This window comes from Chrysemys picta, chromosome 8, assembly GCF_011386835.1.
Source record: "Chrysemys picta bellii isolate R12L10 chromosome 8, ASM1138683v2, whole genome shotgun sequence".
NCBI classification, from domain to species: domain Eukaryota; kingdom Metazoa; phylum Chordata; order Testudines; family Emydidae; genus Chrysemys; species Chrysemys picta.
Genome location: NC_088798.1, coordinates 81108356 through 81126950, shown reverse-complemented (window position 1 = coordinate 81126950; position 18595 = coordinate 81108356). Strand labels below are relative to the sequence as shown.

At 40.3% G+C, this 18595-nt stretch overlaps 1 protein-coding gene across 2 annotated transcripts in view; it reads right to left on the bottom strand.

The window, feature by feature from the left end:
- SLIT3 (slit guidance ligand 3) overlaps positions 1-18595 on the bottom strand; it is a 793796-nt gene that overhangs the window by 275466 nt on the left and 499735 nt on the right. For both annotated transcript variants that reach the window (XM_005295705.5, XM_065554865.1), the window contains one exon: positions 560-701. In XM_005295705.5, coding sequence (XP_005295762.1) covers positions 560-701 — 142 coding nt within the window. The remainder of the gene's footprint in view (positions 1-559; positions 702-18595) is intronic.

Here is an 18595-nt window from a genome sequence, read left to right as displayed (position 1 = left end):
TGATGATACAAGAAAGGGTTGAGATAAGTGTAAAAGATTTGGGATAAATGAAATATAGAAGTCAGAAAAGAGGACTTTTAATGTCAGACTTTAGCAAAGAAGAGACCCCCGCCCTCCCACCACAGGTTCACTCTGTCTGTCTAACATGAGATACTTCCATTATTTTGGGAGAAATCATCAAGGTAAGTTGAAATGTGAAAATAACTCTGTTAAGGAAAATGTAAAAGAGGAGCGGATCTATTTTCATTTCCTGGCCTCTTGATAAAAGTGACCATACACCATTTTTTGGGGGTAAATATACAAATTGAAATGAATTTGATGAGTATTTGAACCTGTTCTCAGATGGGCAGGGGTATGTTGCACAATATCTCATTTTGCATTTAAGACCTGGATTGAGCCCTAAAATCGAAAAATGTGGGGGATAATGGCAATATGACTGGCAAATGGGCATGGTTATCAGCTTAAATGGTTAAAAATTGCAGCTTCCTTCCACAAGTTAAGTGGACTAGATCTGGAATGACATTCAGAATGAGAATAGTAAGTTGACACTGGCACTTACATTTCCACAATGCCCTCTGGTAGGTTAGATGGAATTTCTGTTAAGCCCTTGCCTCGACAGTCCACAATGTTGTTGCTGCATGTGCAAGCGGATGGGCAAGTGATGGAATTAGCATTGCAGGATGGAGGTTCAGAGTGGGAACCTAAGAAGGTAAAGACAGTACCAAAAATATCAAGATTAGATTTGCAAACTGATCACTTATTTTAACAATGAAAAATATAGCAGTCAGTGAATTTTCAATTCCTGTTTACATAATAAGTGGCAATCCCTTTGGATTAAATTCATGTATTATTGTGCCAACTTCAGAGAAAATGCACAGAATATAATATTTTTACTATTACACCATCTCCATTTTATTAATTTATTGTTCCCCCTGACCTTTTTTACATTGGCCACATATTTCCATTTATTATTTGAATCTAAATTTGGAAAAAAGAAGGCTGAAGATCCAGGAATACTTCCAAATAATGAGATCTATTGGCGTACTGAAAAAATTTTTTTAGGAACATGATATGGGAGCTCAATCTCTGGGGTCGTTTAGGTAAAGACAGGACAATGAGCTCAAAATATACAGTATATGAAGGAACAATCCTGAATTGGCTGAGGAAAAGGCTAGCAGACCCAGTAGGTCTTTGCTTCTCCAGTTTCTATGAAATTTGCAAACTTTTGAGATTGCACATACTAGCTATGAGATGGAACCATTTTATTACTGATTAAAGTACAAAGGATGGGGATAGTATGCTAATTTTCACAATACGAAGCAATGTAATTGATGGAGAGAAAAAAATATTCATAAAAATTAAGAGCTCTGTCCTGCAAACCATTACTCAATCAAGTAGTCCCACTGGAGGAAGAGTAGGGCAAGGCTCACCTCAGAATTGCCACTATCCCAGTGGTTAGAGCACTTTCATGGGATGCAGGGGACCTGGGTTCAAGTCTTTCCTTTGAAGCAAGAAGAATAGGGACTTGAACTTGGTCTCTCACATTCCTGGCTACTGGCAGGTCTCACTCTCTTGCCCATATTTTTTCAAGAAAAAATGTGAAAGGTCTAAGTATTGGTTCCCACATGGAATGAAACCAACTGTCAAAAGCTCAGTTTCTTATTCTTATTTTCTGGCCAATCCTAGATGAGATACAAAGAGGCAGTGACAAAATCTTAACAAAGTGATGAAAAGCAGAAGAACATGCTCAGTAGACAAATTCCATTCCTCTGGTTATAAACACTAAATAAACTCCTTAGTGTTTAAATCACAAATTACAGATGGCATGTGGAAAGTCATAATTGAAACTCTAAATTCTTTAGGTTTGTGTTTAATTAGAAACATGTATGATATTAAGCCAGAGATTGGAACCGTAGCTGGCAATATGGTCAAGAAGGTCTGAAAAATTCTGTTCTCATCAAATATGAAACATTATTATAACCTGCTTCTTTTGACATACATCTACATGCCATCCAGATTATAGCAAAACCTTAACTGTGCGAAGCCTCCTAACGGGAGGATAGCTAATGTGATGCCAATTTTTAAAAAGGGCTCCAGCAGTGATCCCGGGAATTACAGGACGGTAAGCCTGATTTCAGTATCGGGAAAACTGGTTGAAACTGCAGTAAAAAACAAAATTGTCTGACACATAGGTGAACATAATTTGTTTAGGAAGAGTCAACATGGTTTTGTAAAGGGAAATCATGGTTCATCAATCTACTAGAATTCTTTGAGGGGGTCAACAAGCATGTGGACAAGAGGGATCCAGTGGCAGGGCCGGCGCAACGCATGAGAGGTGACCCAGGCGGTCGCCTAGGGTGCTACAATTTGGGGGGCGGCAACCGCGGTGGTATTTCGGCGGTGGGACCTTCCGCCGCCGCTAAGGGGAGCGGCATTTCGGGGCGGGACCTTCCGCTGCCTAGGGCGGCAGAAAAGCTGGCAGAGCTCCTGTCCAGCGGATATAGTGTATTTAGATTTTCAGAAAGCCTTTGACAAGGGCCCTCACCAAAGGTTCTTAAGCAAAGTAAGCTGTCATGGGATAAGAGAGAAGGTCCTCTCATGGACTGGTAACTGGTTAAAAGCTGAGAAACAAAGGCTAGAAATAAATGGTCAGTTTTTAGAATGGAGAGCTGTAAGCAGTGGTTTCAGAGTAGCAGCCGTGTTAGTCTGTATCCGCAAAAAGAACAGGAGTACTTGTGGCACCTTAGAGCCACAAGCTTATGCTGAAAGCTTATGCTGAAATAAATTTGTTAGTCTCTAAGGTGCCACAAGTACTCCTGTTCTTTTTGTAAATAGTGGTGTCTCCCAGGGGTCTGTACTGGGACCAGTCCTATTCAATATATTCATAAATAATCTGGAAAAAGGAATAAACAGTGAGGTGGAAAAATTTGCAGATGATACAAAACTACTCAAGATAGTTAAGTCCCAAGCAGACTGCGAAGAGCAACAAAAGGATCTCACAAAACTGGGTGACTGGGCAACAAAATGGCAGATGAAATTCAATGTTGATAAATGCAAAGTAATGCACATTGGAAAACATAATCCCAACTATAGATAGTGTGACAGACCCAGACCAGTGGGGTACAGGAGTCTAGTAGAGGGCAAATATACTGGTCACTAGATGAGTCGTTTTCTGTTCCCTGAGTGACCAGAGCAGGGGCTGCACTAGAGTAATCAGGAACCTGCTAGAACCAGTTAAGGCAGGCAGGCTAATTAGGACACCTGGAGCCAATTAGGAAGAAGCTGCTAGAATCAATTAAGGCAGGCTAATCAGGGCACCTGGGTTTTAAAAAGGAGCTGAGAGTGAGATGGTGTGCTGCTGGAGGACTGAGGAGCACGAGCATTATCAGACACCAGGAGGAAGGTCCTGTGGTGAGAATAAAGAAGGTGTTTGGAGGAGGCCATGGGGAAGTAGCCCAGGGAGTTGTAGCTGTCATGCAGCTGTTACAGGAGGCACTATAGACAGCTGCAGTCCCCAGGGCCCTGGTCTGGAACCTGGAGTAGAGGATGGGCCTGGGTTCCCCCCAAACCTCCCAATTGACCCGGACTGTGGGTTCTTCCAGAGGGGAAGGTCTCTGGGCTGTTCCCCAACCCACATGGTGAATCTCTGCGGCAAGAAAATCCGCCAATAAGCGCAGGACCCACCAAGATAGAGGAGGAACTTTGTCACAATATAAAATGATGAGGTCTAAATTAGTTGTTACCATGCAAGAAAGAGATCTTGGAGTCATTGTAGATAGTTCTCTAAAAACATCTACTCAATGTGCAGCGGCAATCAAAAAAGCAAACAGAATGTTGGGAATCATTAAGAAAGGGACAGAAAAGAAGACAGAAATATCATATTGCCTCTATAATAATCCATGGTATACCCACATATTGAATACTGCATGCAGATGTGGTCGCCCCATCTCAAAAAAGATATATTGGAATTGGAAAAGGTACAGAAAAGGGCAACAAAAATGATTAGGGGTATGGAACGGCTTCCATATGAGTAGAGATTAGTAAGACTGGGACTTTTCAGCTTGGAAAAGAGACAACGAAGCGGCGATATGATAGAGGTCTACAAAATCATGACTGATGTGGAGAAAGCAACTAAGGAAGTGTTATTTACTCCTTCTCATAACACAAGAACTAGGGGTCACCAAATGAAATTAATAGGCAGCAGGTTTAAAACAAAGAAAGGGAAGTATTTTTCACACAATGCACAGTCAGTCTGTGGAACTCTTTGCCAGAGGATGTTGTGAAGGCCAAAACTATAACAGGGTTAAAAAAAGAACTAGATAAGTTTATGGAGGATAGGTCCAGCAATGGCTATTAGCTAGGTTGGGCACGGACAGTGTCCCTAGCCTCTGGTTGCTATTAGCCAGGTTGGGCACGGACAGTGTCCCTAGCCTCTGTTTGCCAGAAGCTGGGAATAGGTGATGGGATGGATCGCTTGATGATTACCTGTTCTATTCATTCCCTCTGAGGCACCTGGCATTGGCCACTGTTGGAAGACAGGATACTGGGCTAGTTGGACCTTTGGTCTGACCCAGTATGGTCATTCTGATGTTCTTAACTTGAACACTGTGTCACAGCCTACAACCTTCCCCAGTCCTATGTGTGTGTGTTTATACACAGACACCCTACATGCCCACTGTAGGAAAAATAATTTGAATGCTGTGTAAACACCTAATGGAAAAGTTATCTTGCAAAACATAGTACAACACAATAAAACATTATTTCAATGACCAATGGGGTCAGGAGGCTCTCTTGCATCTGGGAAAGAATCATTTCTAGACACTGCTAGTTCCGAGCTCTGCTAATTGCAAATAAATATATATTGGAAAGCTCTGAGAGATTTGGATGAGTTCACAAGTGGCTGAAAGACATCTTCAAACATCTCCACTATCCAAATTTGAGATGGAGGTTAGGCAAATACCAGAGCCTTTTCATACTACTCACAAACATCACCTAATTTCAATGACGGATAAAGAAATAGCACACGGGTAAGTGACTTGCATCATATCATCCCACATCAAAAACATGTTTACATTGATATGGCTATAAATGTCATGATTTGAAATGTAGATCCAGTTCCCAATAGCTGCAAAATGAAAACTGCTAGTGATTGGCCTTACACATCCAGGGTGGATGTCTCTTGACAAAAGGAACAGAGAATTACTGCAAACTCGTGCCTTCTGTCTGAGAAATGTCAGAGCTTCCATTGAGAATTGGTATGTGTGTGCTTGAATTTCCATTAGCTCAAACAGATTGCGTCTGATGGTCATCCCTCTTTTGATCTGTCAATATTATGTGGATAGGAAGTGTCAGAAAATAGGGAAGGAAAGACAATATCAACGATGACTTACACTTTGAGGCATGAGAGTCTTAAAAGTGAGTCAAAAAAGTGTTCATTCAACTTTTGTAGTGGTTTCAATTCCAACAGAATTAAAGTAGGGTTTATTTTAGAGACTTCCTCTGAGACAGCTGTGTATTTCACATTTTCTCACATTTTTTTTTTAAAGGAACAGTGACAATTATTAACTAGCCTTTCCTGAGTAATAATTACACAGCAGACTATTTAAGATGAAAGAATTATATAATTGTAATTTAATTTTCACTTTTGAATATTATCATTATTGGTGGACCAGGTAGACTGCTTATTATTAAGGTTGCCTGAAACTTCAGATTATAAAACCCTGTTTTCAGTTGCTCATAACTTTGTCAAACATTAATCATTTGGGATAAAATTTTGCGTGACAGGTGTCTGCCTTGGACTGATTTTTTTAGAACATATATTGCCTTTATATGTTCAAAGCAAAGATGCCATTGATTTCAGATGCTGCTGTGAGTAATCACACTTCTGCAAGTCAGACAAAGGGTCTCAACTCAGGTACTGAGAAAATGAGGAACATACAATAAGTGTCCACCCATGAAAAGTTTGGTTTAAGTGATTTGACTAACATCACACAAAAACTCTGTGGTATAAGCTGTGATAGACTCCATTATCCCCAGAAATATTTAAGTACTTTAACTATGAGATCATCCTCTTTCCCTTTCTACAATTCCCTGCCTCACTCACTACACACTTTTAAACTTATGCAACAAATGAGACAGGCAGTGGTCTTATAAAGTCTCCATCACTACACAATCCTGATTCATACCCTGAGCAGGTGCATTCTGTGCAATGAAGGAGATAGGGGTCCTGTGGAAAAAGTAGCATGTGATCATGTAATTAAAGACTGTGCCATATGCACATGCAAAAGAGGGCTGAATTAAGGTTGCACAGGCAACCTTAATTCTGGCATATCCTATGTTCTGAGTGCTTGGCTTTGCAAACTTAATAATATTCTTTTAACGCAGTGTTTGTGTATAATAAACTATTAATATTGCAGTAACATCTAAACACCTCAAAGACATTGGAGCCTCATTGTACTATTATGTCTAAACATATAGTTAGAGACAGTTCCTGTCCCAAAGAGTTTACAATCTAAATTTAAGACCAGACAGAACAAGAGTCCATCTCTCTTTGGCCCTTCTTCTGGTTTAAAAACATGGGGCTGATCCTCTTCTATTGTGAATCAATGTAATCCTTTAAAGTCAATGGAGTTATGCAAAGTTACACCAGCAAAGCATCTGTCTCTAAACGTGTGTCCTAAAAATATCTGAGTGTCCCTGTACATTTTTGTATCTCTTTTGCATATTGAAGGTTTCCTGAGCAACTTTTACTTGTTTTACAGTGGGGCAAAGATATTTTTCCATCAGAACAAAAGGTTTCAACATTGAAAATTCACTCCATCACACTCTATTTTTCTCCTTCCTTGTTTTCTGTCCACACTGATTGTGATGTTCCAAAACAGACCCACAACCATGAAAATAGGAGGCGGCAGCATTTGATAGTCTTCAGAGACAGGCAGAAGTGCACACATTAAGAAAAAGAACTTCATAGAAATGTTTGCTCCCTATGAGGAAAAAGTTGGTAATTAGGTCAAATTTTCTGCAAACATTTCAACATTCAAGTCTGGTATGCTTTCTGAACAGGACTTGTAATTGGGGTTGTGGGAAATGCTGTTTGCACTGATATGCCTTGTAGTTTATCACTGTGGTTTATGTGAGGAGTAGTATACTCCCTTTTCATTAGAGTGTGGTGTCAGAAAATCTGTACTTATCTTGCCAGTTGGTGTTCAAGTGTCTGTATCTCATAGTACATTTAATTGACCAGCAGAAGAGTCTGTCCTATCTCGGGGCCTCTCCTTTTGTCCCTCCAGATCCATGAATATGATACAGTTCTGCGGTGACCTAGAATCCTACTTTCGACGTCTCCGACTCAAAGAATATTTCCAACATACCTCTGAACAGCATACTAACCCACAGAATCCTCCCTACCAGTACTACAAAAAAAAAGGATTCTGCGTGGACTCCTCCGGACGGTCGAAACAACAGACTGGATTTCTACATAGATTGCTTCCGTCGACGTGCAAAGGCTGAAATTGTGGAAAAGCAACATCACTTGCCACATAACCTCAGCCATGCAGAACACAACGCCATCTACAGCCTCAGAAACAACCCTGACATCATAATCAAAAAGGCTGACAAAGGAGGTGCTGTCGTCATCATGAATAAATTGGAATATGACCAGGAGGCTGCTAGACAGCTCTCTAACACCACATTCTACAGGCCATTATCCTCTGATCCCACTGAGGATTACCTAAAGAAACTACACCATCTGCTAAAAAAACTCCCTGACAAAGCACAGGAACAAATCTGTACAGACACATGCCTAGAACCCCGACCAGGGGTATTCTATTTGCTACCCAAGATCCATAAACCTGGATATCCTGGACGCCCCATCATCTCAGGCATTGGCACCCTAACATCAGGCTTGTCTGGTTATGTAGACTCTCTCTTCAGACCCTATGCTACCAGCACTCCCAGCTATCTTCGAGACACCACTGACTTCCTGAGGAAACTACAATCCATCGGTGATCTTCCAGAAAACACTATCCTGGCCACTATGGACGTAGAAGCCCTCTACACCAATATTCCACACAAAGATGGACTACAAGCTATCAGGAACAGTATCCCTGATAATGTCACAGCTAACCTGGTGGCTGAACTTTGTGATTTTGTCCTCACCCACAACTATTTCACATTTGGGGACAATATATACCTTCAAGTCAGCGGCACTGCTATGGGTACCCGCATGGCCCCACAATATGCCAACATTTTTATGGCTGACTTAGAACAACGCTTCCTTAGCTCTCGTCCCCTAACGCCCCTACTCTACTTGCGCTACATTGATGACATCTTCATCATCTGGACCCATGGAAAAGAAGCCCTTGAGGAATTTCACCATGATTTCAATAATTTCCATCCCACCATCAACCTCAGCCTAGATCAATCCACACAAGCGGTCCGTTTTCTGGACACTACTGTGCTAATAAGCGATGGTCACATAAATACCACCCTATACCGGAAACCTACTGACCGCTACACTTACCTACATGCCTCCAGCTTCCATCCAGGACATACCACACGATCCATTGTCTACAGCCAAGCTCTAAGATATAACCGCATTTGCTCCAATCCCTCGGATAGAGACAAGCACCTACAAGATCTCTATCAAGCATTCTTAAAACTACAATACCCACCTGCTGAAGTGAAAAAACAGATTGACAGAGCCAGACGAGTACCCAGAAGTCACCTCCTACAAGACAGGCCCAACAAAGAAAATAACAGAACACCACTAGCTGTCACCTTCAGCCCCCAACTAAAACCTCTCCAGCGCATCATCAGAGATCTACAACCTATCCTGAAAGATGATCCTTTACTCTCACAGATCTTGGGAGACGGACCTGTCCTCGCTTACAGACAACCCCCCAACCTAAAGCAAATACTCACCAGCAACCACACATCACTGAACAAAACCACTAACCCAGGAACCTATCCTTGTAACAAACCCCGATGCCAACTCTGTCCATATATCTATTCAAGTGACATCATCATAGGACCTAATCACATCAGCCATACCATCAGGGGCTCGTTCACCTGCACATCTACCAATGTGATATATGCCATCATGTGCCAGCAATGCCCCTCTGCCATGTACATTGGCCAAACCGGACAGTCTCTACGTAAAAGAATTAATGGACACAAATCTGACATCAGGAATCAAAATACTCAAAAACCAGTGGGAGAACACTTTAACCTGTCTGGTCATTCAGTGACAGACCTGCGGGTGGCTATATTACAACAGAAAAACTTCAAAAACAGACTCCAACGAGAGACTGCTGAGCTGGAATTGATATGCAAACTAGACACAATCAACTCCGGTTTGAATAAGGACTGGGAATGGCTGAGCCATTACAAACATTGAATCTATCTCCCCTTGTAAGTATTCTCACACTTCTTATCAAACTGTCTGTACTGGGCTAGCTTGATTATCACTTCAAAAGTTTTTTTTCTCTTAATTAATTGGCCTCTCAGAGTTGGTAAGACAACTCCCACCTGTTTATGCTCTCTGTATGTGTGTATATATATCTCCTCAATATATGTTCCATTCTATATGCATCCGAAGAAGTGGGCTGTAGTCCACGAAAGCTTATGCTCTAATAAATTTGTTAGTCTCTAAGGTGCCACAAGTACTCCTGTTCTTCTTTTTAATTGACTACATACAAGTTAGCTGACTTCAATATCTCCTAGAAAGCTCCAGCAGAGCTCAATTCATCATTTCATCATTTTGTATGACACAGTATTCCACAACAGGACATCATACAAGGTGATCTACATAAAGGGGATCATTTAGGGTAGGATGAAGGGCTAGAGTTAGGTCAGAAGCACAAGCCTTTCCTGCTTGGAAATTAAGCAGCAACAATAATAAAAGTGCTAATTAATTTTCCCATTACAGCTTACTATCATGAAGTTTTCTGGTATAAGTTTTTCTGTGTGGTAAGCTTGCAGCTACTTCAGCTCACTATTCCTGCTGGCCAGTGAGCTGTGGAAGTAGAGATTCGGAGAACGAATAACAAGGGATCTTTTACTCTGAGTTCTCTATGAACTCTTTCAGATCCACTCCATTCAAAGGCCCTGATTCCATGCCTACTGAAAACAAAGGGGAGTCCCTTCCATTGACTTCAACAGGTATGGATTGGGACCACAAAGCAAGTTTCCACAGGGAGTGAGGAACTTTTCTGAGAAGCACAAAGCAGAGTTTTCTGGCTAGATGGGGATTAACCCACCACAGAGTTATCTGGACATGAAATAGAGGGAAAGCGATGATGTGCCTTAATTCTCAGTACAAATGTAACAGAGAAGTGGAGGGAAAAAAAACACGATCAAAGTTTTAAGCATACAGAATCCACTGAGTTTTCATTAAGGAGAAAAATGTCCAAATAAATGAAAATGCAAGAGAAGGAGGATGGCTGCGCATACCCCTCAAATCCCCTCATATTCTAGATAATTGGTAGCAATGTTTAATTTTTCCCATTCAATTAAAACCAGAAACTAGAATTTTTTTTGTAAACATAATATTATTCTATGTTTGGCTTAATATACTCTGTATTGGGTTTTCAAAAATGTTAAGACCTATACCCTGTTGCAGCACACATTTTTGTGCTGGTTTGTGTGACTAAATCTATCATAGGTCTTTTGAAGTCAATAAGCTCTTCATTTTTTAAATGAGTGGCAGCAGATCTTGGCTATTGGTTTTCAGAGCACCTTATTGGGAACAAAAAGACTTTATGCATAAATTGCAGAATCATTTCAAACAAATGAGTGGGTTTTTTTTTTGTATTTTGTTTTGTTTTGTTTATTTTTGGCAGAAGACAAACATTGCTTTACATGCAACAGAATTTTATTAATCTGTATTGTACATTCCACCACCATTTCAGTCAACATTCATCTGCTGATCTTAAGATTTCTTTTATCAAACTGTAAAGAGAATCTGAAAAAATGATTTGGATTAAATAGTTCCACCTAAATGATAGTTTGTGTTACTTTTACCTTCACGCCAGGTCTATGTGAATCTTGGGTGTAAGCATATTGACAGGACAATGAAACACCATGGAGACAGAGTTTAATCAGAAATCTTCACTGTTGGTGGTCTGGAGGAGATATGTCCATACTAAAAAGATGACTAATCAAGTGTCCAAATCTAAATATCCCTAGAATCTGGAGTACTAGAAATCCAGATCTGGATCTGATTTTCACACGTGGCATTTATCTTTATAATTATACCCGAAACCCCTGGTTCAGATCACCATCAAATTAAGGACGTTCAGATCAAACACTGATTTTCCCAGCTTCTGGGGTCACCCTAATCCAAAAAAAAGAACCCACCAAGAGACTATATTTTAGAGCTCTACTGCTTGTGGTAGCTAATAGTTTGGCAAGCTACATACCAGGTAAGTGTTACCAAAAGACATGGCCATGACATACAGAGCTGTAACAGGGTAGTTCACCCCCAAGTGCTATCGGGCCCAGCTTTCCTGTTCCAGTTGTTCCCCAGTTTGGTGCAATGAGGAGGGCAGGGCTACCCTGGGAGTTATAAATGGGAAGCAACCCAAGAGTAAGAGTTCAGAACCCAAAGTCCAGAGAGGGAGAGAGCTCAGGAGAAGAGAAGAGCTGGGCTGAGAGCTTCAGGGAAGGGATGATTCAGAGGGAAGAGAAGTGAGAGCTCCTTAGTGAGCAGTGGAGCCAGATCAGGCTGGTGAAAGCAGAAAGCAGGAAGGTAGTTGGGGGGACGGTCACCTATAAACTTCCCAAAGCCAGAGAAGGCTGGGGCAGGGGCATGGGTGGTGGCTGAAGGCTGACTGCAGCGGAGGGAGATATCTACTAGCTCTCTGAGCTGGACAGCTGAAGGCTGGGAAATGATGGGGGGAGGGGGAGAACTCATTGATGTCTCAGGGCAAGATCTGGAACCAGACAGGAAAGAAAGAGGGTAAAGAAACATCTCAGCTAGAGGGGCTGGGGTGGTGAGAGCCGCCGGAGCTGCACCTGGGAGCTGGAGCTTGGTGAGAAATACTGGAACTGTATTGGAGAATTGGAGCACAATGAGAGACTCCAGAGGTGTAATGGAGAGCTGCAGCATGGCAAGAGACTCCTGAGCTGGGCTTGGGGTGCTGATGAATTTTTTGTAATAAATTAACCCAACAAATGGCTATTTATACTCTGAAACCTTATGTAGCGTTACTGCCGACTCCAGAAGAAGGAGAAACTGAGGGAGGTGCCCCAGTCATGCCCCAGTCATGCCCCAGCCTGCCACAAGAGGGCACCCCAGGAAGGGGTCGCCATATGACGGGGGGTTCTCACTACTACCTACAACTCAGAGAGATACTGCAGCTCCACTTCTCCAAGTTAATTGCATATTTAACTTTATAGATAATAGAACTCACTTCATTCCTTTATACATATATATATGTATACACACACACACACACACACACAAATCTATCTCTTTCTATACATAGATAAATCTGAATACCCTTTGTGCCAAAATATGCACAGTTGGATCAGTCATCAGGCTGACAAAAAGGATAGTTCTCATCTATCTCTCAAGAAACAGAATGGCATCTCTAATAATTTTAGTATTCGGTATCTTGTATGCTAAATTGCAGCATTTTGTTTTAGAATCAAAGTCCATAGACTATGGAGGGAGAGAGGGGAGACTTAGGGCCTTGGAGTTTACTGAGAAAAGTTAATTTCTGTTTTCAAATTAAATATTTCATTGGCCTCTAGCCTTTTAAGGGTAGCCAACAGACTGAAATTGCAATTAGAACAGAACAGTTGTAGATTATAAATGGATGATTTAAATGCCAGGGGCATTTAAATTAAGTTTTGAAATGAGTAAATAAACCAAATAATCTCATTCCTATTGACATCCAGTTACGGCGCTTTAATTAAACACAGTAAGTAGGTCTCAGTTTAGTCCTGCTTCACCTAACCAATTGTTTTGATAGAAACCTACAAAATACTCCTTATTTTTTCAGACGTTCTGCTGGCTTGAATATAAACCTGACAAAATGGATTTACTGGGTAAAGATCTATGACAGGTTTAAAATAATTGTAAGTCTGATGGATGCAAAGTTACTGATTAATAAACAAAATGGTATATTGCTGCAACAAATGTTTGGATACGTTATGAAAACTGTGGTCCTTGACCACTTGTGAGTAATTAAAATGTCTCTATGGTATTTTTCACAAGGGTAGGGATATCAGTCCTGGGATCTGGGTTAAATACAACTAAATGATCTGTATTACAATTTTCACTAAATTTGAAATGAATACATTTGTCTCTCGTTGCTTTCTTAAAACAACTATGTTGATGGTTTTGAATGGCCACTGCTTCCTAGTGGTGAGATGTCACCGCTACATGTACAGAGCAAAACAGACAGAGTTGGGTGAGCCATTCAACATGAACATGGACAGGGATTCTTCTCGATTTCTTGACGCTTGGTACATACCCAGTTGGGATTTTCTGTGAAAGTCCACTTTCCACTTTCACAGTCTGCCTCTTCCACTATTCTGAGATTTGCTTGTATGCCCATTTGGCTCATACCAAGTGAGAAGTCTATGACATCACCAATTTCCTACAAGTATCATTCTATACTTCAACCAACGGTAGCAGTAAAACTACTCCCAATAATACAGTTTGAGTTTTAAAGCTAATTTAAATTCAGAGAGAGCGGACACAGATTCCATGTAACTCAGTGTGTCAGTCACACATGCATTAGAATTTTCATGTATTTTCTTGAAAGCAGTTTTTACCTAATTTCCTATACATTATTAAACATTCTAAATTAGCAGCAGAGGACACAAACGGTAAACAGAAAATTGATTGTCAAGTCAGAAAGACAAAAATGAAGAGGCTGTCCATGGGCTTAAGTCAAATGCTTACAAGAGTTTGAAGTCCAACTTCATTCTTCCCTGCTCAGCAATATTCCTGTAAGTGAACTACAGCTTCAGAATGGCATTCCATTAACACGAGTAAATGTAGCACTTCCACTGTATACTGAAATACTATTAGTGTATTAGTAATAAAACAAGCCATTAGGCTTAGACACCAAGACAAAAATGTAATTACATTAGCACTCTTGGAGTAATGGCTCAAAAGCTGACTTCCTGTATGATTATACTTCAATCCAGAATCATTAAACAAGCAGTAACACTCCTTTTACAGAATTCTGCTTAAGGGGAAAAAAAAATCCATGGCAAACCCAGTGAACATAACAAGCAGAGAGAAATAAATAAGAGGGGCTACTCTGATGCTGCTCCATTCCACATAAACTTACTATAGTTTAAGGACAATTTTCAGTCATGATCTCCAGAGAAATCATAGTAACAGAGCTAGTAATGGGAGCTACTTTGGACCAAATTTAGCCCTTGATATATGAATGGAGCTCACAATTAGCTTCTTGCAGAGCTTGGCCAGCCAATTATGGATTACATTGACTTTCTTGCACAGAAACCGGCTTTGTTGTATTTAGAGTAAATATTCCTATTGTTTCACACATTGTAGAGCAGTGTCCCTCATAGCAGAGAAGAGGCAGGACTCTGCTGTCATCAACGTACAGGAAATTAATTATTCAGGCCAGGATTGGTGCTAGTACTTTAGTGCCCAAGGCTGCTGCTACCCAGTGGTGCAACCTGGGCAGAGCAGTCCTAGCTGGTGTGGGTGGGTTTGCCAGACTGCAGCTTCCCCTAAAAATTAGGGACTTTGGCCTTTGCCTGTGTAGCCTACCTGTAGCACTGATCCTGATTCAGGCTAGAAGTCAAAGATGAAATCTTGCAATTCTCCCTTTTACTCTAGATTCCCAACTTATCATTACCACACAGGGTCTCACTAAGTCTTGGACTAAGCAGTAACAGAATGGATTGCTGACTATTCTACACACGTCAATGCATCATCTAGATAAAGATGTTCTTGCTAAAACAACAACAAGTTGAAACAGATCACCTTTATAACAGATGAGGGGACCATTGGCACTGAAATTTGAAAGCTACTTGATAAGCACTGATACATTTCTCTAGCAGGTTTTTGATCCTCTAGGAGGCCATTTAATTTTCTGTTTCTGCAAAAAAAAAAAAAATTATACTTATATCTGTTTACATAGGCGAAGATTCACTGTCCAAAGTGCTATCTACTGGCCAGGTTTCTAGCATTTCTGTCCAGGTTTTCACTTGGCCCTAATCAATGAAGTCTACATGCTGTTTTTATTAAATTTTGCTTTCCTTTTAAATGTGCACCTTCCTAACAGAGCTCCCATGGTACTGAGAGATCTCTTCACTTTGCAGGTTAGTAGGGATAGATCCTGGGAGTAAGCAAGAAGCAACAGGGTGAGATTTTTTTTAATATATGTTTTTTCTACCCCAGAACTTAGCTCTACATAGAACAAGAAGTAGAAGTCATCTGACACTCCAGCAACAGCCTATCGAAAAGGACCCTGCAGGCAGGGTCCTGTATCTTGCATAAACTTTGCACCTGAAACAGTTTTCACATGAGAAAAACTTCACAAGTTTTCACACATTTGGTCAAGGCCAAATTATTTAGCATTTTACCCACCTGCTAAAGAAGTCTTCCCCCTCATCAACTCCCGGTTTTGCCGGTGATGCCTTCCCACAGTCCTCAACATAAAAAGTCTCTATCATCATCCTGGGTCAACCACAACCAGGACTTCTTATTCTAAAACAGTATGTCTGCAACTGTTATTAAAATTAGCAATAAGAATGCAAATAGGGATGCTTCAGAAGGTCTAAACAAGAACACACTTTACTGATCTCAGTTAAGTATTGGAAAGTATGTTGGTGTATGATAAAAAGCTCAAGAATGCTCACACACACACACACACACACACACACACACACACACACACAATTTGTCTTTTGGCTTTTACTTTTTACTACTTCTGGATGGTTGCTTAACTTTTGTGTGTGGGATTAGCATTAATAAAAATGTGAGTCTGACAGACCCAGAAACAGAAGCCCTCCATTTAACCAAAGGAAAAGTTCAGTGCAGACAGCAGTACTGCAAGCATTCCCAAAACATTCTACCAATTGGGCCTTATTTTAGAGAGCCTACCTTTAGGAAGTGGGCAGTAGCCCACGAAAGCTTATGCTCTAATAAATTTGTTAGTCTCTAAGGTGCCACAAGTACTCCTGTTCTTTTTAGGTAAAGAATAGTACCCAATGAAATGTTTCTTTAAACTAGATCTCAGTTAAAGTTGGTGGTGACAAGAGTTGTTTAGTAGGAGCTGAAAATCCTTTTGAAATGTCACTGAAGGGCACCAAGAATAGATTCAGACCCTGATTTTCTCAAAAGGCATTAAGAGAAATGAACAAACACAGTGTTAAGTCCTGCAGCTTTGCCGAGAATCCAGTTTAAGAATGTTTACCAGTACTCTTGGGGCTCTCAAAGGGGCTAAAACCCTATCTTAGAGACAAAAAAGGTATTATTGGCTAATTTAACCCACAAGTCACTCATATAGAAACGGGCAAAAGTTGGAGCAAATAGTTAAGTTGATAAAAAGTTGGCAAATGATAAAAATACTGAGATCTGCTATTTAGTGGTAAACCGAGGAGAGCAAAGCAGCCTGAACTGAAGCTTTGCAAACCAATCAACCAAACACAAATACAAAAACCACATAAAAAAAAACTAAGAAAAAACTCTGACTCCCGTGACCATTAAAATCTGGACAGTTGTAGGGCACATTGTTACCCCCAGCCCTGCAGGAATTGAGATCAATCGGTGGTGGGGGAAGGAGACAAAACCTTCCCTGCTCCCTCAGAAATTATTGTTGCTGCTCAGTTAGAGTAAGGCCTGCATAATTAAGTGCATCACTTGATAAGATGTCCCACTCATCTCCTTCTCTTTATTTTGCTTTAATCTACATTCCTTCTTTTTTCAGGGGTTTACCACTTTTACCAGCTATCAGCACCTCCTGATAACATTTTGTAAGTAGCAGACGATTCTATAGATATAGGTATAGATATATAGATATAGACGTATTACTGCATAAATGAAATATAAGCAGAGTATTTTTCCCTGCCTTTCTCTTGGCATTTTTGACTGTTCTATGATGATATCTAGCCTAAGGGTATTATTTATATTAGTTTTTCATTCTTTTTTTTCTCCTTAACAACATTCCACGAAGTAAAAAAAAAAAAAAAAGATTAAATCAGTCTAGTGATTCTAGAAGCCCTGGCCAGAGATTAATGATTTTAGTACTGCTAGATCTCTTTTCAACACCAACCAAACAACCTTTCCTTCCTTGCTCAGGCTCTTGGTATTGTGCCAAGAGGCAGTAATGGGATAGAGATACTGCATTACCCTCCATATTACACCTCACACAGAGTTTTATCATAGGAATCAGGAACTTTAGATTCCCAAATTAGATTTGTATCAATTCAATGTTTCCTTAAAATCACTGTCAGCTGCATTAGTCAGAACAGATTGGAAGTTTGATTCTGGGACCGATTCTCCTCTCACCCCAGTTTCAGTCTGGTGTAACTCAACTGAACTTCAACTGAATTACTACTGATTTATACCGCGGCAAGTATGTGAGAAGAAAATTTGGCTGTGTGTGAACAGAGGGTGAGGAACAAGAAGCAGAAAAAAACCCTCTACTTAATGGGAAAAGAAAATTATTTAGGTAACCAAGTTCCCCCCTTTCAAACTCCAATTTCATTGCTCATTAAAGAAAATCTGTCCTATAGGAAGCAGTTCAAAAATTAAATGCTTAAATTTATGTATTGTTACATTTCCTATTGGAGAGTGCATTGAAAGAAATAAGTAAAATAATCAGCTATGAATTGAAGGAGATTTTAGAAACTGGTAGTACCACTTACATTAAAAAACAACATCTTTTTTATTTCTCCCCTGGAAACTTATACCTCTGGTAGTCCTACCCTACTTATATTTCTTTAAATGGTGCCCACTGTGAAGTATCCCAAGTGACTGGTAAAAAATTATGTTATAATATTGTAACAAACCAGTGCCAACCTAGGAGCTCAGGGTCATCACTATGCCGCTTTGTGCCAGAGCCACTCAGAACTTGAAGTAGCAACAGGGACAAGCATACTAGCCAGTGCATTACACTATCATACGACAGGCTCAATTTTCTTGTAATGGAACTGCTTTACACTCAACTGTTTAGTTTGAATGAATATTACTTTATTTCTCCTGAGTCTCTTTCCTCATTCTCCTCATATATGCACTTTAAAAAACACCAGAACTTAAGGATGGTTTATTAAAATATTTTGAAAAAAAATCCAATTGTGATCTAAAATGGGGGCATTAAGCGGATCGCCCACAAGACACTGACAAGATCAAGGCAATTGCTTGCTGACTGTATGGCTTCATATACTCACCGCTTTAGACTGCAAGGCATTAAAGCGAGTGACAAAAGGCTTTGTGACTCAATGTAGCTGATCAGTATGTAGATTAAACTCGCCTTGAATGAGCAAAGATCAGGTAGGAGAAAAATCAAAGAGCCACAACTCAAATTCATGTAAGAATTAAGTTAGGGGACCTAGGGAGATGAAACAGATCAGCTACCCTAAGGGGATAGAGAGAAAATAA